Raw genomic sequence first — 25141 nt, 5'->3', positions numbered from 1 at the left:
ACGAAAATATTTTTAACACCCCAGAAAGATGAAATGATTAGCACTGTCTCTGTTACGTCTTTTACATGACAAATTTTAGCCTCAGATGCATTTCTTCTCCTTCCAGAGAGAAGTATTGGCAACTGATTGCAATAATTGAATGCAGGAAGCAAAAAAGAACCCACCCAATAGAACCCCCAAGGAGGAAAACCCCCAGGAGGCCCCCCAGGAAAATCCCCTAGAAGGATCCCCAGTAGAGCCCCTCCAGGAGAACCTCCCAGAAGAACCCCCCACTAGAATCCCCCAGGAGAACCTCCCCCCTTAAACCAAGTGACCACTACTGAAGAGACAAGATGCACTACATGACTGATAATTAAAGACAAAAATTTCTGAAAACTGAATGGCACTGGTTTCAGTCTCAGTTCAGAAATTGCATGCTAAGTTAAATTCATACCAAAACTACCAATTAGGTCAAATTAGTGCTAGGGTTTGTATACTGGGGGGTGGAGGGGAACGATCCGTAATTCATGCACAAAAGAGTGCAACACACCACATCTATACGCTGCTACTCTGTGAGTTCAGATTAGTGAACCAACCAAGGGTGTTTATAAACATGCAAAGAGGAGAGACAGCTTACCACGGGACTGCTTTGGGCTGAGCTTGTCCTTGATGAGTAATAACTGTATTCAGATGGCTATAAAGTTTCCAAAAAGAAAGGTTTTACAATGACCAACTCCTTTCCTCCTGGGAAGAAATATATTAGTGCCTCTGGGTCTACTCTTGTTCCTAGAGTGAAGGTACCTTTCCTCCCTGGCCTGGAACTCCACCTCACCCCACCCTCAAGATCTACCAGCAAGTTGGAGAGGAGAGAAAGGGAATGCCTTGAGAATCACACTAGAATCTCCTCTCTGAGCAAAAGGTTTTCTACTTGTATTCCCTTCAGACTTGAAGCCATCACCTCCACCATGTACTTCCTTATAGCTTGGTTAAAGTCACAAACGGCTAAGTGAATGAATGGGTGGCCCCGATAGAGAAATAATGAGTAAGATGAGATGTTTTTTCTTTGTTAAGTGCATGTGCCCACCTATCCATCACCCTTTTTACCACCTCCCCCGGTAAACTTACACCAGTTAGACTTACAGTTCGAGACCCATAAGGGTTATACAGTCCACCATCATACAATGAGGCCTAGAGAACAAAGGTATACCATTTACCTCTCCAACAGGAACGTTAATTTGAAAATGCCATAACTTAATAGCACTGAGTTCCATAAAGTTTTAAAGAATGGAGAGAAGAGCCTCCCATGATTACACTCATTTAGAGGCATAAGTTCCTGTATCAGTCTCGTTATAACTTAAAGTTCACACTTCATTTAAAAAAAAAGTAACACACACACAAAAGCAGAGAACAGTATTTTCTTTCATTTTCATGTTATTAAACTAGGAGAACTGATCTACAGGACACAGTTCTTTCAGAGAAGGGAACAGAGTAGAGAAAAAAAAAGAAAATGCAGGTACAACTGCACCTTGCTCATGGCCACCAAAAAACAAACAGAAAAAAAACCCCACAAAAAATGTTACAAGCCCTCAGGATCCCAATCCACTAAAACAGGCCACAGCAAACTTCAAAGCAAGGATCTCGCAACTTGCAGGCTACGTGGAGCTGCTGCTTTTGCTTTTCTAAAGTTTCCGCTTTGTCAGAGCCCAACACTAAGGTGGCCCAGGTCACAGCAGCAGGCTAGGCCCAGAGGAAGAGACACACCCCTTACGTGGGTAACCATCTCACAGGTGTGAGGGGGCCAGGAGCCATGCAAGGCTAACTCCATTATAGCAATGTGGCCCGGAGCCAAGGGCCACCAGCAGCCAGCAGCATCCACCTCTGTGGGGGGAAAGGTTTACTCTCATCAGCCTCACGTTTTGCATGTTAATCACAGGGCACACATTCTGCAGTAGACAGTAACTGAGCCACGTGTCCATGACAACGCAGGAGGAAAGCCAGTAAGCCACAGTCAGCACCACTACACGGGCGGCTCTGACACGGCACAGGCTCAATGAGGGCAATACAAACCAGACTGGCACTTCTGAGGAGCCCAGAGTTGGTAATGGGTGAGGCCTATGAAGAAAGTGCATCATTAAAGGAGCAGCCAAGTCAGACAGCCATGAGGCCACACAACCCTAGAGAGTACTAACCCTGTTACTCTTAGATGTTGCCAGAGGGTCACTGTACAGAGATGAGGACTGTCAAGAAAAAAACAAAAGAAGCAAAAAGAAAAACAAAAGTGAGAGAGAGAAAGCGGGGGTAAATAGAAGAATTCGCTTCACCATCACAAGGTCATATGATTTAAGGTTTGATTTCATAATTTGCTGGCGAGTTTCAAGTGTTTATGGTAGATAAGAAATACAAAATAAGAAATATTTGTGATTGAGAAACTTTTATGAACATGAACTGTAGTGATAAGAAAGAAAAATGTTCAGAATAGTTTTCTATGAATGCGCTCATGTGATCGGTCTCTGAACATTACTGTTACAAGACCTGGTGTCATGTACTCAGGAGACACTGAGGGAGAGAACCACCAGGTGGGGAGCATGGCTGCACCCCTTGGTCACCAGCAGCTCCTGCCATATTTTCAACCATCTTGGGATAGACTCACAAGGTTGCTGTGGTTACTGAGAAACCAGGCAACTGAACTAGGAATTAGCACTTCAAATGTCTTTTTATAAAACCTGTTCTTTCAAAAGAAGGCATGATAAAGCAACTTCATTTAACCTGAAAAACTGCACCTGTCACAAGTCCAGAGGCACTAAGGGCACAGTGCCCTTTTTTTAAAAAATTATTTTTTGTGTGTGTACTGTCAAATCAGATCTGACTGGTACAGGAGGAGACTGCCCCTCCTTCTCCAACAGAGCATCTGGTGGATTCGAACCATGTATCTCTGGGATTGCAGTGCAGCTTCTTGCCACTAGGCCACCAGAGCTCTCTGGCACAGTGCTTTTTAATAACAGATTTCTTTTCTTGATGTCATTTGAGAATATAATTTTCATTCTTTTACACAAATCCAATCAGACATGGAAAAGAGAGCAAAGTTGTGAATACAAGTTTATGATATTAATTCTTTTCACTATATTGTGTGCCATATATTCAATGTACATTTTAATTTAAACTTTGCCAAATGTCTTCATAAAGCAAAAGGCTTTAAACAAATGGTTACCTCCTTCTGGTTTCTCCATCTGATAGTCGAGCTTTTCACATATAAATTTTTATTAAAATTAAACCCACTGTGAAGTGCTCTGATGCCTTCACCTTCAACTTATGCAGAAATGTAACATGGACAAGTAGATGTAAAATTCTGTGATAAAATGTTCATTGCAGACTCTTAGTAGTAAGTTATGTGGTAATCAATCTATGACTCTTGGAACACTATTGTGAATTTGAGAATTCTCAAGAAAAATACTAGAAAGTAAAATTATTCAACATTTAAAATATATACTCACGCAGACTATCTACACTCAGATACCAAAAACTAAAACATGCACTGCCATTCAGAGATTAGTTCTAACTAGTCAAAATTCAAAAAATTAGAAATGTGTTCTACTTAGATAAAACAGAGAAAGAAAAAGACTTCAGACAAACCCGAGTATAGTAGGCAGAGGTAGGTTTGCTATGTCTAAGACTGCTATAGTTTCTCTGGTCAAAGTAGAGGCCACTCTGCAAAAAGCAAAATTAAACACATTTTTCCAGGGTTAAAGAGAAATACTATACCAACAATATTCTGAACACAGAAAGGCCAATTTATATAATTTCAAACCCCTCCAATAAAACATCTTTAAAATATTCATGAGTGTTTAAAGGCAAAAGTCAAAATAACACTCTCAAAAAAGGCCAATATGAAAGCTAAGCTGTTTTCAAACCAATTCATTAATAATTATTTTTTTACTTAATAATAATAATAATAAATCCTTAGTCAAAACAAAATGGAATTGTGAGATTTCATTAAGTATACTCAGAAATATCCATTCCTGGGCTGATACCACACCCTATTCATACCCTCATTGGCTCATTTCTCAGTAGAGATCCCAAACACCTCACATTCTAGGACCCTCCTCAATGTTCTACCCCCTCCCAGCCTTCACCTATCCCCACCCACTTCAGCTCAGAGCGCTTTCCACAAGAACCATGAGGTAGGTGAGCAAAGAGTCTGTGCTACAGTTCCTTCACCAGAACTGCTGCCATCCAACAGGAAAGAGATGTTCCTAAGGCCTCAAGTCGCTATTCTGGAGGGTTTGTTGTCGTTTTTCTCACAGAAATGTTCAAGGTGGCTGGAATGTACACCACCATTATTTCTGTATTTAACAGAATGTTAAAGGCTATGTTGTTTTGTACCATCATGTTGGAACCAACCCACAGCTGACCTTCCAGCTGGTTTTTGAAGGCAGTAAATCCCACAGGAGTTGAAAGTCCATCTATCTCCCATAAGAGTAGCTTGTAGATTTGAACCACATACTTTTGTGTTGGCAGCACAATACCAGAGCTCCCTATTATAGGCTAAGAGATTGCGAAAAAGCTAATGTGAGAACTCTACCATTACACTTTCCCCCCACCTGAAAATATATTCTACAATCTAAATATTCGACCTACAAAGTCTTTTTCTGAATGAGATCTATTTGAGAGCCAGGCAGAAGGTCACCATGAGTGGGGTCAACACAGTAACATCTGACGATGACTTAAAATGAAAATGAAATAAAATTTCCCAAACAAGGACGAGAATGTCACCAAACCTATTCTCAAGGTCTAACCCAAAGGACGGCTGGTAAACGAGGACGCCCTGCGAAGGAACTTCCTGTGATAGCACACAGCCTCCTCGAGTTAGCATATGGTAATGTGAATTAAATCTTCTAAATGAAAAAATTCTTTTTAATAAGGTTCTCCTAAATCATGTAGAATACATTACCAAATTTCAGTAGTGCCCTAGGAGCACACCACAGTCAAAATTCTTATGTTCCCTTAAAAGACCCAGTGAATTTTACAGCAATAGACATGGAATGAAAACATAAGACACAATGGACTAACCAGAGGGTCCTTACGAGAACCAGAAGCTCTCTTCTTCAGTCCGTAAGAATGACTGTAAGAAGGACTCTGGAAGGAAACAGTTTAAGTTAAGAAAAAACTAGGAAGTAATTTTGTAAGAATGAATATTGCACACAAAGGATGCATATGCAGAAAACAGTAGTCTACATGCAATCTATTCCCCATCTGTTAGTAAACAAATACTGTACTTGGCTGGCCAAGATATGAAGCCTCTCCAAACACACATCTGCTCTCTCCTTCACTTCTTCCCGTGCCACCACCCACTCAGTGTCTGACTAGCTACAGAAAATTTAATTACAGTTCAAGTCAGGTAGAATGTTTGTGGGGACAAACATTCCCTCCTTCCCTCACCAGAATCCCTCTATCTTCTTTATAAAGACATGAGTAATAAGAGAACCCACCTCTGCTTAAAAAAAAAAGGAGCAGAGGGAGAGAAACTCTTCAGATCAACCAAAACTGGACTGAGAGAATAAAGAACATAATATTGCACTGTCCTAGGAGAAACTCTTAGGTAGCTCTGGGGGCCTAGTGGTAAAAGCTGTGCTGCGATCCCGAAGTCTCAAATCCACCAGATGCTCTGAGGGAGAAGGATGGGCAATCTCCTCCTGCGTGATTTGTTGATGCTGTTGATTGCTTTCGAGTCGAGCACGACTCATAGTGACCCTATGAACAAAAGGCCCCTCTACAACTATCGACATTTATCAAAGTTCACAGAGTTTCCAGAGGCGTGTTATTTAGGAAGTGGATGCCACGCCTGTTTCCAAACCTATCATAGTATGTTATGTGCCATTTAGTCACCTGCAATGTATAGTGACCCCTATGTACAGCAGCTCTGAACCCTTCCCTGTCCTGGGCCAGTCTCACTAATTCCAACACACCAAACCCCATTGCTCCAGTCACTGTATCAATCCATCTCATCCGGGGTCTCCCTCCTCTGTGCTGTCCACCCTCCCTTCCGAGCATGATGTCCTTCTCCAAGGAACGATCTCTCCTGGCCACGTGCCCAAAGTAAGTGAGATGGAATTTCAAAATCCTAGCCTCCAAGGAGAGACTTGGTTTCACCCTCGCCAAGCACACCCATTTGTTTTCTCAGCAGTCCATGGTATGTTTAAGACTCTTCTCCAGCACCATACTGAAAACCCACTGGAGGGTCAGCTATGGCTCAGTTCTGACTCAGTAACACACCACCGTCACAATAGTAAGTACTCAGTGCAAGTTGGTGGTCCCACAGCATATGCTGGTCAGGAGGAAACAGCCAAGATGTGATGGACTGCCCACCATACAAACAGTCTTTCTAGAAAAATCCTTTTATAACACACGAGGAACCTTTGAAGAAAGGGCTGTTTCAACATACACCTTCTGTAAGGAACACAGGGTCAAGTGCATAGGAGGGGGAAGTAAAGGTCAGCAATACTACTAAGAAGGTCAATTGGTGAACAAGAACTTGAATTTAGGGGTGTGGAAATTAAAAATTTCTACAAAATTCAAATTGCAATGAGAGGGTCTAGAAACACTACGTGTCAAATGCCAAATGCAACGTACTGCTCAAGGCCAATCATCACACTTACGTGCAGCTATTAAGGTGAACGCTTTTAAAGGGATTTTTAAAATATGTCTATCTTTCATTTTATACATTACTCAAAGCACGTGAAAAAATGATTATATAGTCCAGAAACTCAGGTAACTTATTGAGGTAGCTTAAATTCCTTCATGAAAAGATACACAAATGTAAGAAAAACAAAACACAAAACCCCAAAAATCATTAAAGCCTAAGTGAAGCAAAATGCTCCCCCGTCCTGCTCTCTCCAGTGGTATCTGCGACTGCTGGGCATCTCGTTAGTGATTTTATATCTGGTAACTTAGGACCCAGACAGGAAGCACAGTCGGCCCTGTGCTACTGCAATTCAGTGGGAACTAACTAAATGTCGTCAGAAACATTTTAACATTTCTTATTTAAAAATGGCCCAGCATTTTAAGAAAAGATACTGTTATTGCCAAGCTCGCTTCCTACATGTTGTTGTTGTTGTTTAATGCCGTCGAGTCATAGACGACTCATAGCGACCCTATGAACAAACGGCTTGAGCACTGTTCGTACATTGAGTTTCCAGAGGCAAGCCATTTTGGAAGTGGATGCCACTCCTGCTTCCAGGCTTGATTTAGTCGGGAAGCTCCAGCCAACACTGTCCACCATGGGTGATAGAGATGCAAAAAATTTTATCTGATCCTGACATTCTAAAAGTAAAAGTATTATTCAAACAAGAAATTATTCTACATTTATAAAATAACAGATTCTGCTTTTATTCCCACATTTCCTCCAAACCATTATTAACAAACCCCTGAAAGTTAGTAATAACCTACCATTAGCACTATCAAGTGTTAAAGTCAAAGTCCACATTTATCAGAGTCATGCACTACATACTAATGATGAAAGTCTTGATGATCGATCCTTGACAGCATCAAACTCGATTTCAGAAACAGGTGAATGTTGGTTGTATGTCCAAAGTCAGAAGGAGTAAGCGGACAGGGAAAAGCAACATTTGAACAATTATTTCAAGTCTAGCACTATCTTTTAAAGGCAAAAATTATCAGATATGAAAGTTCTATTTTCATTCCCTCCCATTCTTTCCTAGTGTAGACCTACCAGTCTATATGTGCATTTAAAAGGGCAAGTCTAGTTTTCTTTCAAGCAAGAGAACTCATAGCAATGGTGCGACAGACAGCTCAACCTCAGTACATTACAACACAAAACACCTGAAAGAAGCTGCAAGTGCAGTGATTAAGTATTCTGCAATTTAAAGGTTTTTTTCTTATTGTTTTGACTTTTAACATCATTTCCCATCATTTGAGACATGGCAAAAACATTGCTTAGACAGGCAATGAGATGACAGTACATACTGAATGAGATGACAGTACATACTGGCAGGGACCTGGCTAAAAAATACATATATTTATAATTTTAAAATTATATATAATGTATGTCAAGACTGGAAAATTTATATTTCTCTAGGGTCCTTTTAAATTAAGATAATATGCATAAAGTTATGTTATAAAATGTCTATAAATGATTAACAGAAAAACCAATGTGATTTATAAACTTTCACTAAAACGACAATAAAATCCATTTAAAAAAATAAATTTTAAAAACCTGAAAAAAGATTTGCAATACCACATTTCAAATCCAAGGAACTAAATTAAATCACAATTATTGTATTTAGATTTGTGGTTTCCTAACATTGTTTCTTTCTTAAGTGCTGTAATGTACATGTTTAAAGCAATCTCAGTCACAGCAACAATGTGTAAACAAAAACAATGAACAGTCTCAGGTTGTTTAAACATCTATTTGGTAAAAGTAACTTATTTTGCAACTATTATACTCATTTCAGATATTTTAGAAGACTACTTAAAAATCTGACCTAAAGTAATATTTTCTTAACTACACATTGCAAATCATTAATAATTCATGAAATCAATTTTCTGGATTTAAGTAGCATTTAAAAAAAATGAAACAAAAGAGAAAATGTGTGTTTAATAGACAATAATAACATTGTGCTGTGAATATTTTATCTCACTGATATAGTTTATAAACTTATATATATATACAAACATACCTGTACATATTTGCATCTGTTTACTAGACCACTATATAGAATATATTATTTGCTGCAGAGGTCATAATTTTATATAGTGTAAAATACACTAAAAGCTTACTTACTTTTATAGTCTAGCTCTAATTAAAAACAAAAAAAAATTCTCAAACTTATTTCTGTCTAGTCAGAAAGAACCAATTTATAGCTGATCCTTCAAGGTTTTCAAGGCTATAAAGAAGGTCCAGGAGGAGACTGTCCATTTTTCTCACTGAGCAGTTAGCAGGTGGACTTGAACTACCAGAGAGTTGTGCGCGGCCTGGGAGTCAGCAGTGTCACTTTCTACTGACTACACCACCAGAGGTCCCTGGTTCTAACGAGGTTCATTAAAACACCAGTTCAGATAGAATACAAAAGATATTGCAAAAACTTTAAAAAGTATATCCGTAAGTACAGAGCTACATGGTAAAATTGTATAAGTTCAGTGAAATGATAAATACCAAAAAAGTACTTGAAAAAAAACCTTTAAAAAATCTTCATTTGCAGACATTTTATCTTGAGACTACCAGAAAAGGTAGTAAGTAATAAAGATTGCTATTATTACATATATAACAAAATTCTGTTAATCCAAAATTATCATGGAACTTTCATAACTAAGCCTTATTTGCCTGAAAATAAAGATTCTTGTCTACAGAAATTTCATTTCCTTTTCTTGGTTAATAAAATATTTAACCTGTTTGATAATGAAAATGAAAAGAGCCAAAAACATTATTACACAAGTCACATATAAACTAATCCATCCTCCCAAATTCTTGAAGAGAATAGCCACGTCTTAATTCTTCAGCATAGGATTCAAGAAATTAACCTAGTTTGATTTTAATTTTCCAAAGGAGAATGTAAAGTCCAAATGGTTTCTCATAAAGCAATTAATAAATTGGACATCTAAATTACTCCTGTGGAGTAAATTATTAGCATGGAGCAAAGAAAATAAACTTATAAATACTTTTTTCTATAAAGCAAATGAGTCCTCAAGGGGGGAAATGAAAATATCAACAGCTTCAGCTGAAATGCTTACAAATATATTATCACCTATTCCCCTCCCTCAAGAAAAGATTTTTTTTTTAAGAAAAGATTTTTAACTCTCTCAGAACAACTTGCCTTTAAGTTTTCATTTGAAAACAAAATAGAATTTCCAGCAAAGAGGGTGTAGAAACGGAGTTCACCAGGGTAGTAACTTATACCAGAATGTATCTATTTCTCAATCCCCAGAACACTGAGAGCCAATGGGCAGGAAAGACACAGTACAGAACACCACATCCCTCTGGGCTACACACCATGAGGTCTTTTCTTTTTGGGGTACTGGCTCTGCTCCAGTGTGATGCAGTTAAATCCTGAGGTGGGCTCTTCAGTGGCATACAGCAGTGTAGTGACAAAAGACAAACGGCAAACATATTATCAGAAATTAATTCATCACAATGATAGCAACACCTCAGATACATACATATGATCTAAACACAGACCACATCAAAACCTCCAATGAGAAACAGCCACATGGCCCTGACATCTCTGATTCCTACTACCTCATCTTGTTGTTGTTGTTATGTGCCATCGAGTCATTTGCGACTCACAGCGACCCTATGTACAACAGCCCTCAACCCTGCTGTATCCTGTGCCAATCTCATTGCCTCTGACACACCCATCCTGATTACCCCAGTCACTGAATCAATCCACCTCATAGAGGGTCTTCCCCTCCTGCGCTGTCCCTCTACTCTACCCACCATGATGTCCCTCTCCAAAGACCTGTCTCTCCTTACAACATGTCCAAAGTATGTCAGACGAAGCCCCAGAATCCTTGCCTCTGATTTCTAGTCTTCATGTATTTCAACCTGAAAGCAGCAGCTGGGCCACAGCATTGTTGAGATTTCTGCTTGTTTAAGGCAAACACCAGTGTTCCACAGTCAGGCGTCTAATCACTACAGGTTACTAACAGACACAGACTCTAATCTCTGGGTTTTGATGTTATCATTCCTTCTCACTATCTAATCAATAATCCTAAACTACCTTCATTCCTAATTCTATACTGAATGTCTATAAAAGTGACACCAATATTTCCAAACCAAATACCTTCTGACAGGTCACCTTTTATAAAGGCAGCACCTCAAATTTAATTCAATAAAAGATCAAAGTCCTAATTACACAGCATAAAGCCATAAATATTACTATTTACCTCACATCCAGGTACTAATAATGTTCACACCTCAAACAACAGGCTCATAAAGTGTTGGGGGGGGGGTTAAAATACAGTTCACAAGTAAATGGGTTTGTTCGTTTTGTTTGTTTGTTTGTTTGTTTTTACTGGCACACAAATACCAGACCTGCAAAATGACAGGGCAAGTCACAAGAAAAGTAAGTTTGTGCTTTAGGGCCTCACTTTCATTTTTCAAGAGAACAAAGCTGTCCATACACAGTCCACTTAGTGGAGATGGTATTTTTGAAAGCAAATAATCTGATGACAGTTTAGAACTACTATTATGTCATTTAAAGAAACAAAATACAAAACCTCGAACTTTTTGCTGCTGCTGTCACGTCAGAACCAACTCCTGGCTGACCTTCCAGGGAGCTTTTTTTTGGGGGGGGGGGGCGGGCAGAAAACGTTGGGAGGAGCCTGCCCGTCTCTCTCACACTGCACTGCTAGTGGAGGAAAACCATTCGCTAGGGGATGTCAGTGCCACTCTCCACGTACTCTGCCTCCATGGCCCGACAACGTCATCTAGCCAAGAGCGCTCCAATTTTTTAAAAAAACTTAGTTCAATTACATTTTTTTAATCTGTAAGTGTTGAGGACTCTCCTTCATAGGGTCGCTGTGAGTCGCCTGCAACTCGATGGCACTTAACAACAACATTAACATATTATCAACGAGGTCTTAGATTTGTTTCCAAGGAAATCTGTATGCCTAACGAATGTTGGATGTATACTTGTAGACAGTCTACAGCATCCTGAGTGTAAAACTTTTATTAGTGTTTAGATCACACATGAATATTCTAAATTATTAGGCGTTTGACCCCTTTTTGTCACTGTAACAAATCTTTGTAATTATCATAATAAAAACAAAGTATTCTAAGTGTTCTAGTCACATCACAAATTTAAGGATGCAATTTCCTTGAATAAAAAAAATAAATAAATATAATTACTTTAAAGGGAGCTCTGATGGCCTAAAGTTAAGAAGCTGTGCTGCAATACCAAAGGCATGTATTCAAATCCACCAGCTGAATGAAGAAGAATGAACATTCTCCTCTGTGTGATTTTCTGCCTCTGAAAACCCACTGGAGAGTCAGCTATGGGTTGGTTTCAAGGTACATAACAACAACAACAGCAACAACACTTACTCTCTAAAGACTAGGTAAGGGTTTCCATCTATTAAGGTGCATGCTTCTTTTTGTTTGTTGTTGGGCTTCTGAAGATTTGTTTGTAAGATGCTTAAATTAGGACAAACTTGAATGATTTTCCCTTTTGGTTAAACTAGTATGGAATCAAGTTTTGGTGGGGCTACCTATAAATTTACAATTTACAATTACAGTTTCAGAATAACTGAAAATCCACAGAGAACTTTATGGAAACAGCAAAGGAGGAGAGCTCTACTCTTAGGGTCTGGAGCATGCTAACACAGACCTGGACATTTAACTTTCAACATAAACTCAAGGTATGATTCTTTTCAATGTATTTAAAGAAAAAATTCAAAGTCTCTCCAGGGAGAAGCATGAAAAATAACCTATGTGAAAGTGAGAAGAATCCAAACATGTCAATAACTAATAAACCAGAAGACACCTCAGTACTACAGTGTACACATTAAATAAGGTGTGAGGAAAATGGGATTTGGGGGAAGTTAACAGATACAAACCTTAACACAAATGATTTCACTCATAAGAAATCTAGATGTAAGTACATATACAACATGACCAATAGGTAAATGAAAAGCACTGTTTTCAGACTGAAGCCAATTCAAGAGTGATCACACAGCGGAGTCTGCACGTTTTTAAAGAGCAATTGATCATTTCTGATCAGCGCCACAATATATGCTAAAAACTCTGAATATTCTAGAAAATGTTAATCAAATGTCCATGTAGAATAATACCTATACATGGCATTTTGCCAAATCAACAGCTCAATTTTGTTCAGAATTAACAAAATGGCAATTAGTCACCCAAGACCCAAGATTATGTCTCATTTAATTAACATTTTTAAAAATATAAAAATGGGGAAAATCAGTAAGAAGCTGCTGCTATTCCATAAATCAATCCAATAATTTCCCAAAATAAAATCACAGATTTTTCTACAGAAAAAGAGTAGAAATGTGTATTAATAGATGAAAATGTTCACTTTATAAATTTACTACATAGCAATGATTTAGGAGGAAAGCAGAATTTCCCAAAGGAAAGACAACGACATTTCTAATTTCTTTTTAAGCGATCAAGGAGCACATGGACAGTGTCCAACCATGATGCCAAGGACACTGCAGAAGCACACACACAGAAGCGTCGCTGCTGGGGGGCTGCAGCTTGAAATACCAACCCTGTGACTGGCAACACGGGTGGACATCGCATCCTCAACTCCCTGATAAAACAAGAACAAACAGTGAAAAGTCATGAGTGACTATGAGACATTCATAGGGGAAAGGGTTAGGGGTGAGTTGATAGCTTATTACAAACCAGATAAGGACGATGATTTCTGGACCGGTGGGAATACCTGGCCCTTTCAGAATCTTCCTGGGAAAGGACAAAAGGACATGGAGCATTAACCACTGGACAGAGGGATGTATATAAAAACAACTGAGCTAAGGCAGTCAAGCCGATTTGGGGACAGCCACACACTTGGGACGGCAGGAAAGCAGAAGTGATCACAGCAAGGTTTTTATTTCATCAGGTGTAAGCACAACTGGTCACTTGGAGAATGCAATTTACACCTGACAGAGAGAGTGCAAAGCATCAAGACAAAAATAAGCATGTATACAAATTAAAATCTAGTTCAGCATTAAAAGCAAACTTTTTGTTATTGTGAATGTTAGTTCATATATGGCATGAAAAACATCTACTTTATAGTGTTTTGCTTTATAACGATCTTAGTTATAATTCAGTGTTTGCTGAAAACTAATTCTATCGCTCTGCTTTCATCACTAACTGGAAAAGCAAAGAACAACTAAATGAAATCGCCTCTGACTGGGCCATTTACACAAAAAAGACGCCTACAATGAGATGTATAATAAGGTGCTGTGCGGCCAACCTACAGGCAGGTGGTTCCAATCCACAAGCAACTAACTCCACGAGACAAAGGCAGGGTCAACTCTAAGTCAATTCTGACTAGACAAAGCTGGGTAAGTATTTTAGAGTTGCTGATATCATCAAGGCATACCATAAGACTGAGAAACCAAACATGCAAGACCACAGTCTGACAGCTGCCTTAATGAAACACAATTCTAGTACCTCCTGAGTTCAGTGATTAGCCTTGGAATTCTAAATTCTCAGTCAGGTAAAACAACATGGCTAGACTCTGCAATCTCATCACCTGAACAGAATAGCACTGGATCTTTCAAAATTTCAAAAGTCCACTGTTACTTGCAGTAGGTAAGTTAATCCCATTATCATTTCTAAAATGAACTGATCCACATCACAATCCAGCTAGAACATTATGTAGTTAAATAAAAACATTATGCCTGACCATTTCAAACAGAAATGGTAATTCCACTGGAATGCCACAATTTAATGGCTTGAGTCATTATCACCTTTGAGCATGGCTGTTGGGTTTTTTTAATTTTTCAAGAACATCCCAGTGGTTGCTGCTGTGTGCAGTGAGACAACGGATCAAATTTGTCCTGAAGTCTGTTTATAAACATCAGGATGATTCTACAGAATGATTTCTAAACATATTCTTATAATGAGTATTCATCAACGACTTTTTGTTGTTATGCAACAGAAACTACAATCTGTAAGAAGCCAAGGAAATGTTCTCCTTGTCTCTAGCCATCAGGTAAACATCACAGAAGTCTGAGGGGCATATGGGTTGGAAAGTGAGAACCAGTTTAGGCTTGTTAACTCGGACAATGCCACCAGCTGTGAGCTACACGGGGGCACTCATCTCTGTGCTGTGGCACCCCAGTTCTCTGTTATTCTTTACGTTGCATTGTATTCCACTGCATGCATGGAACATAGCTTCTTTACTCAGTAATTAAAAGAAAACAGACTTCTGAATGTATCTGGCTATGCTTTCTATGAACAAATAAGGTTTATTAAGACAGGGCTGGAGTTTCATGTAAGGAAACCTCAGAAACTACATTTTTTGCTTTCATCAATATGCTACTATTTGAGAAATTCCATTTAAAAGCAGAGAATTCTTTGGCTCGTGGAAAACTGGCAAAAGTAAGACTATATGAAAGTCAAGGAACTTGAACCTTTGATTGGTCCCTTCAACTAACTTTCCATTCATTAGAAACCATGGCACTGATACCCCGGACTCTGACAAAATGCAAGAAATTCACTTTAATCATTCACCTTATAAAACAGAGATGGTGGGACCCATCTTACAGCATGAAATGAGAGCCAATGTAAAAAGTGTTGACAGATGACATTCCTGAGCCGCACGCACTTGCTTCCTGTTCATATCCCTGTGTCCTAGCTCTATCCACCCCAAACACACATTAACATGAGGGGAAATGTCTAATATGGGAGCTATTTTCCTGTAGCAACTGACAGTACCATTGGCTCACAGACTAAAAAAAAAAAAACAAAAGTAAGAGTTAAGGTGAAGAATCCACTTAAAAGGAGCAAAATCAAGTTTCAGGAGGTTTGTACTAAACCCTACTTTTTCTCCAACTCTGAGTTATCATTCAAGATCTGAGTCAGTCATTATCTGCATTAAGCTTCTAACCCCTTCTGGAACAAAATGACTCCCTCTTGCACCAAAACATAACACACCCACTTATAAACTGCACACAAGTCTGCTTATCTGTAGAATCTTAAAACATAAAAACATAACAACATAAAAACATCTTAAAAACATAAAAACGAAGTATTGGACTTTTCATGTGGAATTTTCTTCCTAATGTTCTTACACCTATCCCACTATCTTATGTAATTTAATTTTAGAATCATCACACACAAATAAAAGAACAAATTAGGCTAATATGTACATGAAAAACTTTTGAAGCAAAAGTGATTTCTTTTATTCTCATGAAACACACTTAACACGCCATCAGTAATATTAGCCACGTTACATGCAGAAGACACTTTTAAATACAATGAATTAAGCCCGCTTAGTTAAAGTGCAGATTCCACACCAAATAGGCACATACATGAAGCGTCTGTTTAAACATCTCCTTTCTTCTAAAACAACAGCACAATGAGAATGAAAAAGTTTTACAGCTATAGGTCATCCCAATCACAAATACCGTAACTCCTGATGTACCTTAAAATGTTGAAACAGATGAGATTTGCTCATGAAAGTTGCTTGTCTCACAGCAACTGGGCAGTGTCCCTTAGCTCTATAGAGACGATTGACCCCTCTGAAAATTTGATGATTAAAATACCAGAGGTCCTTCCTTTTAAAATACACGTATATCCACAGTTTCCCATGGGATCTTAAGGTTTCATGTCCTATTACTTCAAGCTTATCCACCTATCAAGTTAAACATTTCTGTAACAGGAGGTATTTGGGGAACTGACTAACTTGGAAAAAAGTTCAAATTTAGACTAACTCCCAGTGATTCCTATTCTGCTCGCTCACAATTTGCTTTCATAGCTAACAAATTTGCCAGCCTTGGTAGAGGACTTGAAAAGGGAGGTAAGAGCTGAAAGAAGAAAGAGTCATCTTAGGGGGAATGAAAGACTCATTTCTCTCTCAATCAAGTCCCTGCTGACTTAGCAATGTGAGAGAGGTGGTGGAGGAGGAGGAAGGAGGGAGGGAAGGAAGGAATAAAGAAGCTGAGAGAGATGAACTGATAGGAAGAAGAAAAGAACAAACCATAAAAGGAAAACACATTCATTTCCTCAGCCTTTCTGGGTAAAGGGATCAATGATGTGAATGTAAGGGCCACCCTGGGGAAAAAGCTGAACTCCTCGTACACGTTAGGCAGGATATTCTCTGAACTTTAGAGTCACACATGCCAAGCACTCTGACTTTGCAAACTATTAGTCAATGTTTTACTGCAGGGCTGCACTATTTCAGCAACTCATCAAAACATGCATGACAGGGGATCTCAGCGTACCAGCCACTTCTGAATCTGTCCCCATTTCCGATCATAGGAAGGATGAGAGTGCTGAAAAGCCAAAAGCTTTATTAACAGAACCGTTTTCCAACATTTCATTCTCTACGAAGTCTTAACTAGACATGAGCAACTTCCTCTGAAGAGCAATGATAGCACATCCAAAAGGAATTGCATCTTCTAAACAGGGACATTTAACTTAAGCTAAACACATTGAATAGTTAAGGCACATGGTTCTCTACAGACTACAGGATCCTACACAGAGCCCATATTCAGTGCCAGTCTCCTCCTCTTACATTTTACCATCATTTTAGGAGAATAAAATAATAATGCACAGCAACATTTACATTTAGAGCCAAGAATTGTGTTTAGCATCTCAAACTATATTAAAAAAATGGAAAATATAGCAACTTTTTGGTCTTTCTCAAGTTGTGATAATATGAAATCTATACATTTCTCTTTAACTTATCACAAGATCCACAACCAAAATAAAAATATAATACTATTAAGCAGGTGTTTCTCCCTTCAGACATTAGAAATATTTTAAAGGGGAATTTTCAGAACTACCTCAATGTCAGAAGGAGAAGGTAAAGAGAAAGTGAGTAGTTTTGCTTTCAATCAGCCCAATTTTTATGTCTCCTAAAAGTATTTTTCTCTTCTGCTGGTTAAAATTAATAGAAATGACAGGAGCAAAGATTTAAAAAAAAAAACTACATAACTTGGGAGAGACTGGAGAGCATTATTCCAAGTGAACTCTATTTCATAAGGACAAATATTATAATGCATGGGAATTATTGTATGAAACACAATGTGAATAAAGAATAGTGTGAAACACAATGTATATGAACTTTGTAAGCAAATCAATACAAAATAAAAATTTTAAAAATTAATAGACATTAGAATCTCAGAGAAGAACGGAGAAGGCTGTAATTACATCACAGTATCATAATTCTTATAAAACAACGTAGCTCTGAATGAGTGAATGGAAAACCATTTGCTTTGTAAACTTTGATTCAAATCACAATTAAAAAATTGAAACAAAAAATGTACTGTTGAATGGCTTCACATTATTTTGATTTGGATATAAAAATATTACTAATCCAATTAGTAGGATAATATAGGAAATCCACCTTTGCTAATGTAAGTAAAGTACTTATCACATTAAAATAACTTACAACTATACACAGTAAGAGCTTATATGATTGCTGTTATTATTTAAAACAAATATTGCATTTGATTTGCTGATATAAAATAGCTTGTTAAAACATATGCGTCAACTTATACTACATCCAGAGTTTCAAAGGGAACCAGACAATGTGAAAAGTGACCAGCGAAGCATCTGTTCCTCCGCCGTCTTGCCCCACGTTACCTCTCTCTGCTGTCGTTCTAGTTCTCTCATACGTATGTCTCTTGCCTCAGCCCGAGCGGCCCGCTTTGCTGCTAGTCTTGCCTCAGCCTAAAAAAGAAACAGAGATTTAGTTAAAAAGACCTGAAACAACTAAAAAAAAATTACATACAGATTACAGACAGAGTGAGAGAAAAAATGTGCAAAACATAAAAAAAAACAACAACAACAACAACAAAAAAACACCAAAAACAACTCATAAAAATGACCAGGCTTGGGAGCTCTGGTGGCCTAGTGTCAAGAAGCTGCGCTGCAATCCTGAAGGCACTTGGTTCGAATCCACCAGATGCTCTGCTGGAGAAAGAGGGGCTATCTCCTCCTATTCCAGTCTGATCCGACTCAACAGTACACAACAAGAAGAAAAACAACAACAAAATGATAGAACTGCTGAGACGATGGCCCTTTGAGTTTGGAACTAAAATTCACTCCTGTGGCTCAACTTCCAGGCCAACAATAGTGAGTCTCAGAAGATGGACAGTACCATCAGGAGGTCCTCACTCCTCTGGACAACCCATCATACAGCATCAAAAGGGATCAAAAGCCCATGAAGAATGCTCAGAAGGCCGGAAGGAACAGGAGGAGACAAGGATGAGTGGGAACAAGGCCATGGGGAGGAAACACCAAGACGTGATGAAGACGTGGTAAGTGCCATCTAATGCTATAAGATGTGTATGAGGGAATGAACGGAAAACCAATTTCCTCTGTAAACTTGCACTCAAATCATAATCAAAAAAGTTAAATAAGCAAAAATGTCTACTAGATTTGAGGATGGACAAATTTCTCGCCAATCAGCAAGTCTGACAATTTCTTCAGGCAACTCTGACACATGATTTTCTCTCTGCAGTTGCTGAATTTCTCTTAACATTCGTGCCTGTATAATGAACTGCATTCAAAATATTCCTCACAGAATTTACTGTATCTCTCCATACTTGCTACTGCCAGCTCCTAAACTTCCTCCACTATCTTGTCAATCACCCAAACTAGAAACTTCAGAACTAATCTATGTCATCCTGGACACAGACAGCATTCAATCCCCAAAGACTACATGTCCTCTACCATTGAGACTTTCTCAGACCCATCCCCAAGTTTCTTATCCTCCCTATTCCTGCTGGTGTCTGGAGCTCATCACCTTTCTCCTTTCGTGAGCTCTAACTTGTAAAACACAAAATTCGCCCTTTTAAAGTGTACAATTCAGAGAGTTTTAGTACACACACAAAGTTATACAACTATTGCTGCTGTGAAAAGAGCAACATGTGGGGAAAACTGAGTTCAACCACATTTAACCATACAAAGGGGAAATGACTCCATCAACAACATTCACAGATCCCTCTAAGGTTAGACATGCTCCCCCATGCTGCTGCATCTGCTTCTACTAATCACCAAGTCATTGCAAACTGACACACAGACTTGACTTTACTCATAGCTGTGCGATTTATTAGGGAAATAGGTTAGGGAGTGGAGATGCAAAGGGTGTTATCCAGTGAAAGTTTAAGTTTAGTGAACAGTAAGTGAATAGCAAGACATAATTTCTCATTTAGTTCAGACAGCTTCTCAGTCAACAAGTAAAAGTCCAAATTCATCCCAGCAACACAAATGTAAGAAGATTCTGGTTTCCTCAACTGTTTTGTTTGCCTCACAGCAGTCACAAGTCAACTCTTCCTTCAATCATTCAGTAAGCAGATCCTTTAACTCTGGCGCTGTCTCCAGGGCTCTGTCAGGCTATGCCTTGCCAGTCTCTCCATAGTCTAGCCACCTCTCCCTCTAATGTTGGCCCCACAGCTATTGAGGATGTACAAGATGATGATCAACTGGGACCCATGTGTCTGCAGCTGAGGCAGCTAGAGACCACACCCCTAGAAGTGGCTAAGGCAATGGCTGAAAAAAGCCATTTTCTTATGTCCTGACACCATAACCATGATCTAATTCCCAAACATTTTCATCATACCAAAGAGAAACTTTACAGCCATTAACAGCCACTCCCAATCCCTTTTTGCCCCTAGCATCTGGCAACCATTACTCTATGTATTATCTCTATAATCTGGCTACTCTAGATAACGCATGTAAATAAAATCATACAACAGGAACTCATCTTTTGTTCAGATTACTACAACTACTTCTAACCCATCTATCTACTTCCAGAATCTGCCTTACAATTCATCATCTACATGATGACATGATTGCCAAATTTAGCCTTCTAAAACATTTCTGATCATGTCATTTTATGTACAACCCATCATTGGCTCCCTTATGGTTAAAGCACTAACTCCTCAGACAAGCACGAAGACAAAGAAGAGAAGCAAACACAGAGGACAGAGATTAAATCCATGTGTGTATCAAGAACTGTTTCCAACAGGGTGAAAAGAAAACCCACAGACTGGGAACAAACATTTGCTAATACCATCTCAGACAAGAGTCTTATAACAATAGTTTACAGAATACTCCTGGGCTTCCACAAGAAAAAAAAGCTTGGTAACCCAAGAGCAAAAGACATGGAAAGAATTTCCACAGAGGAAGATATTCGAATGGCAAACAGACACATGAAAAAATGTTCCAAATCAATGGCAACAAGAGAGATGCAAATCAAAACCACAATGAGGTGACACACAAGATAAAGGTAAACAACCCAACTGCAAAATGGGCACAGGATATGAACAGACACTTCACCTAAGGACATTCAGATGATAAACAAACACATGGAAAAATTTTCAAAATCCCTAGCTCTAAGCTCAAATCAAAACAACTATGAGATATCATCTCACCCCAGTTAAGAATAGCAAAATTTAACAGAGCAGCAAACAACAAATGCTGGCAAGGTTTTGGAGAAACTGAAACCCTTATTCACTGTTGGTGGGACTGTAAAATGGTACAACCATTCTGGAAGGCAGTTTGGTGTGTCCTCAGAAAACTGAACGTAGAAATTCCATATGACCCAGCTATTCCACTACTTGGAATATACCTCGAGAAAAGGAGAACTGAGGCACAAACTGAGATTGTACACCGATGTTCATAGCAGCATTATTCACCATCATAAGAACACTGAAATAGCCCAAATGTCTGGCTACAAATGAATGGACTGAGAAATTATGGTGCATTTACACAATGGAATACTATGCGGCATGCAGGAGCAATGATTTTGTAAATTATTACCTAACTTGGGAGGGACTAGAGAGCACTGTGCTGAGTGAACTAACTCAGTCCCATGAGGATAAATACTGTATAAAAACCATTACTGTATTTTTTGTTCTTTCAGCACCACCATGGTGGTCGGCAAGAACAAGTGCCTTACAAAAGGTGGCAAAGAAGGAGCAAAGAAGAAAGTGGTTGATCCATTTTCTAAGAAAGACTGGTATGATGTGAAGGCACCAGCAATGTTCAATATAAGAAATATTGGGAAGACATTAGTCACAAGGACTCAAGGAACCAAAATTGCATCCTATGAACTCAAGGGTCGTGTTTTTTAAGTGAGCCTTGCTGATTTGCAAAATGATGAAGCTGCGTTTAGAAAAATTCAAGCTGATTACTGAGGATGTTCAAGGCAAAAACTGCCTCACCAACTTCCACGGTATAGACCCTACCTGGGACAAAATGTGCGCCATGGTCAAGAAATGGCAGAACATGACTGAAGCCCATGTTGATGTCAAAACCACCGATGGTTATTTACTTCCTCTATTTTGTGTTGGTTTTACAAAAATAATGCAGCAATCAGATTGGGAAGATATCTTATGCTCAGCACCAACAGGTCTGCCAAATCCGGAAGAAAATGATGGAAATCATGACCCGAGAGGTGCAGAGAGACACATGACTTGAAAGAGGTGCTCAATAAATTGATTCCAGACAGCATTGGGAAAGACACAGGAAAGGCATGCCAGTCCATTTATCCTCTCCATGATGTGTTTGTTACAGAGTAAAAATGCTCAAGAAGCCCAAGTTTGAATTAGGCAAACTCATGGAGCTTCATGGTGAAGGTGGGAGCTCGGGAAAAGCTACTGGAGAGGAGACAGGTGCAAAAGGTGAACGAGCTGATGGCTATGAGCCACCAGTTCAAGAATCTGTTTAAAATTCAGACTTTTAATAATAACAAATAAAAATTATTATTTGTGAAACAAACAAACAAACAAACAAAACCCATTATTGTAGAATGAGTATAAGGATCCAGGAGGGGTGGGAGAGGCTGGAAGCAGAGGGATGAGGATGTGCAGGGGGAGGGGAGATTAATCATGGGGTTGTAAAATTTTTTGAGTGGAGGATGAGGGAAATGGGAAGAATTTGTTATTGAAAACAATGTATTCGAATTTTGTAAATAAACTAGTAGAAAATGAAAAAAAAAAACCCCACAAAAACCCAAACACAGAAGAATGTGTTCTCACAGTCAAATCATGCCCCACATGTACCACCAGTCGTGTCCTATCCCTCCGTTCTCAAGTCCCCTAAACTTTGCACAAGCATCTTCTCAGAGACTGTTTGCTAGGCAGGAGGCACGCACTCTCACTCTGCTTCAGCTCAAATATTTCATTCCAGAAGATTTCATCTTACAATCCAATACTCTACAAGACCTCTATTGTAACTTACACCCTATCTACTGTACGTGCTTCTGTCACCCCACAATTTCATGCCCAAATGTCTGTTCAATCAACAAATAAACACCTGAACCAGATTACCAAGGAAATGAAGCAGGAAATGGCTTGATATACCACATAAAATGTAAAATCTCACTCCTGGTTTCTATCTTGTAGTGGTTTCCTCTATTCTCAACCACAACCAAACTGATGCTGATTCTCACACAGATAACCACAGTGGCTACTACCCAGCAGAACACAGGCAGCCACCAATTTAAAGGCACATTCCAGTTAGTTAGACGAACCACAGTTAACATGTCGCTGCAAATGACAGGAAAAAAAAAAGTGTTTCTAAGCACGGTTGTCAATTTAAGTGTGCGGCAACATGAGAGATAGTCTTGCTGGGTTTTTAGGTCTTATGGAAGGGTGTACGCCAGGGATGTGTCCTATCTCCACATCTTTTCAATCTATATGCAAAACAGATCATCTGGGAGGCTGGGTTCTATAAGGAGGAATGTGGCATCAGGACTGAAGGAAAACTAAATCATCAACAACCTGTGTTATGCAGATGACACACCTTGCTGGCTGAATGTGAGGAGGACCTGAGGCATTTGCTGCAGAAGGTCAAGGACCCTAGACTTCAATATAGATTGAAGCTCAACATGAAGAAAACAAAGATTCTTACCCCTGAGCCGATTGGCAGCATCATGATAGATGGTAAAGAGATTGAGACTGAGGCTGCCCCTTGGAGGCAAAGATTCTGGAGTTTGTCTTGACATACTTTGGGTATGTTAGATCATTCCTTGAAAAGGGAGGGTGGATGGATAACACAAGAGAGGGAGACCTTGGATGAGATGGACTGACTCAGTGACTGGAGTAACGGCGGTGGGTGTGTCAGAGACGAGTTCAGAGCTATTGTACACAGAGTCGCTATGAGTCGCAGGTGACTGGCACACAACAACAATCATTAGTAATACACACTGTATACAATGTTGCTGAATGTGATTTGCTGAGCTTATTTATCATCCTTAGGTGTTTATTTGCAGATGGTTATATATCATGTTATCATTTGCAGATGTTCATATGTAATGTTCCTAAGCCTCAAGATAAATAAAGATATGCAGTTAACAGTGAAAACTTTAAAACAACCTATGTATTCGACTTATGTGAGACCTCACTTAACAGTGGGGTCATTAGAGAGGAAGTCCATCATAAATTGGGACTACTTGTATTTGTGCTCAAGTCTCACAATAAAGGCTTGCTCAGTGGTTAAAAGTGTCTACCATGTAAAAGCAATTATGAGCGGTGCTAAAGATAGAGTGTGAGCTTTACTGAAGAAGCTCACACTCTAGTTAATAAAGAGAAAAATGCAATGCTTACTGTACTAGAAGTCATGCAGGAAGGAGCAATTCCTTTTACCTGACAAGACCACAATAGCAGACAATACCGACTGAACTAGTTCAATGTGTTAGATTTTGCACTGCTAACCCCAAAAGTCAGAACTTTCACATCCAGCAGCTGCTCTGGGAGCAGCACTAGGGAGCCTTGTGGCCTCGTGGTAACGAGCTGCGCTGTGATTCCAAAGACACACAGTCAAAATTCTCCACTCAGAATCCTCCGCGGGGAAAGAGATGGGCAATCTTCTTCCCGTGATGTACTGCCCCTGTAATCCACTGAGTTGGTTCTGACCCAACAGCACACAACAGCAGCAGCTCCACAGACAAAAGGTGGGCGTCTCCTCCCATAAAGACACAGAGCCTGGGAAACCCACAGGAGGGTCACTGTGCGTCCAAATCAACCTGACAGCATTGAGTTTGGGTAGCTTTGGTTTTGACCTTCCAGTCAGGTCCAACTCAAAGCTCCCCTCCATCAGGTTTCCAAACGCTACACATCTTTCCAGCAGGAGACGGCCACATCTGTCTCTAGTGGAACAGCCACTGGACTCGAACCACCGATCTTTTGTCTAGCAGCTTGATGCATGATGCACAACACTACCAGGGCTCCTTAACAATTTAACAGTGAACTCTTATTCAATTGCTGTTGTTGTTTTGTGCCATTGAGTCGTTTGCAACTCATAGTGACCCTATGTACAAGAGCCCTAAATGCTGTTCTATCCTATGTCAACCTTGCCGTCTCAAACACACTCATTCCCACTGCTCCAGTCACAGAATTGATCCATCTCATCGAAGTCTTCCTCTCCTTCACTGCCCCGCTACTCTGCCAAACATGATGTCCCTCTCCAAGGACCAGTCCCTCCTTGCAACATGCCCAAAGTATGTCA

At 39.3% G+C, this 25141-nt stretch overlaps 1 protein-coding gene across 4 annotated transcripts in view; it reads right to left on the bottom strand.

The window, feature by feature from the left end:
- Positions 1–25141, bottom strand: part of LRRFIP2 (leucine rich repeat (in FLII) interacting protein 2) — an 81521-nt gene that overhangs the window by 45895 nt on the left and 10485 nt on the right. For 2 of the 4 annotated variants that reach the window (XM_006890601.1, XM_006890602.1), the window contains exon 2: positions 18269–18355. In XM_006890601.1, the coding sequence (XP_006890663.1) occupies positions 18269–18355 (87 nt within the window). Of the gene's footprint in view, positions 1–616; positions 674–1119; positions 1168–2046; positions 2092–2168; positions 2217–3609; positions 3685–5046; positions 5113–7483; positions 7526–13217; positions 13260–13354; positions 13412–16902; positions 16954–18268; positions 18356–25141 lie in introns of all 4 variants that reach the window. The other 2 variants (XM_006890599.1, XM_006890600.1) reach the window with 2 other exon arrangements.

This window comes from Elephantulus edwardii, unplaced genomic scaffold (genome assembly GCF_000299155.1).
Source record: "Elephantulus edwardii isolate Elephantulus edwardi_28Jun2011 unplaced genomic scaffold, EleEdw1.0 scaffold00091, whole genome shotgun sequence".
Lineage (NCBI taxonomy): Eukaryota > Metazoa > Chordata > Mammalia > Macroscelidea > Macroscelididae > Elephantulus > Elephantulus edwardii.
The sequence above is the reverse complement of the archived record's forward strand: the minus strand, read 5'-3'. Positions and strand labels throughout refer to the sequence as shown.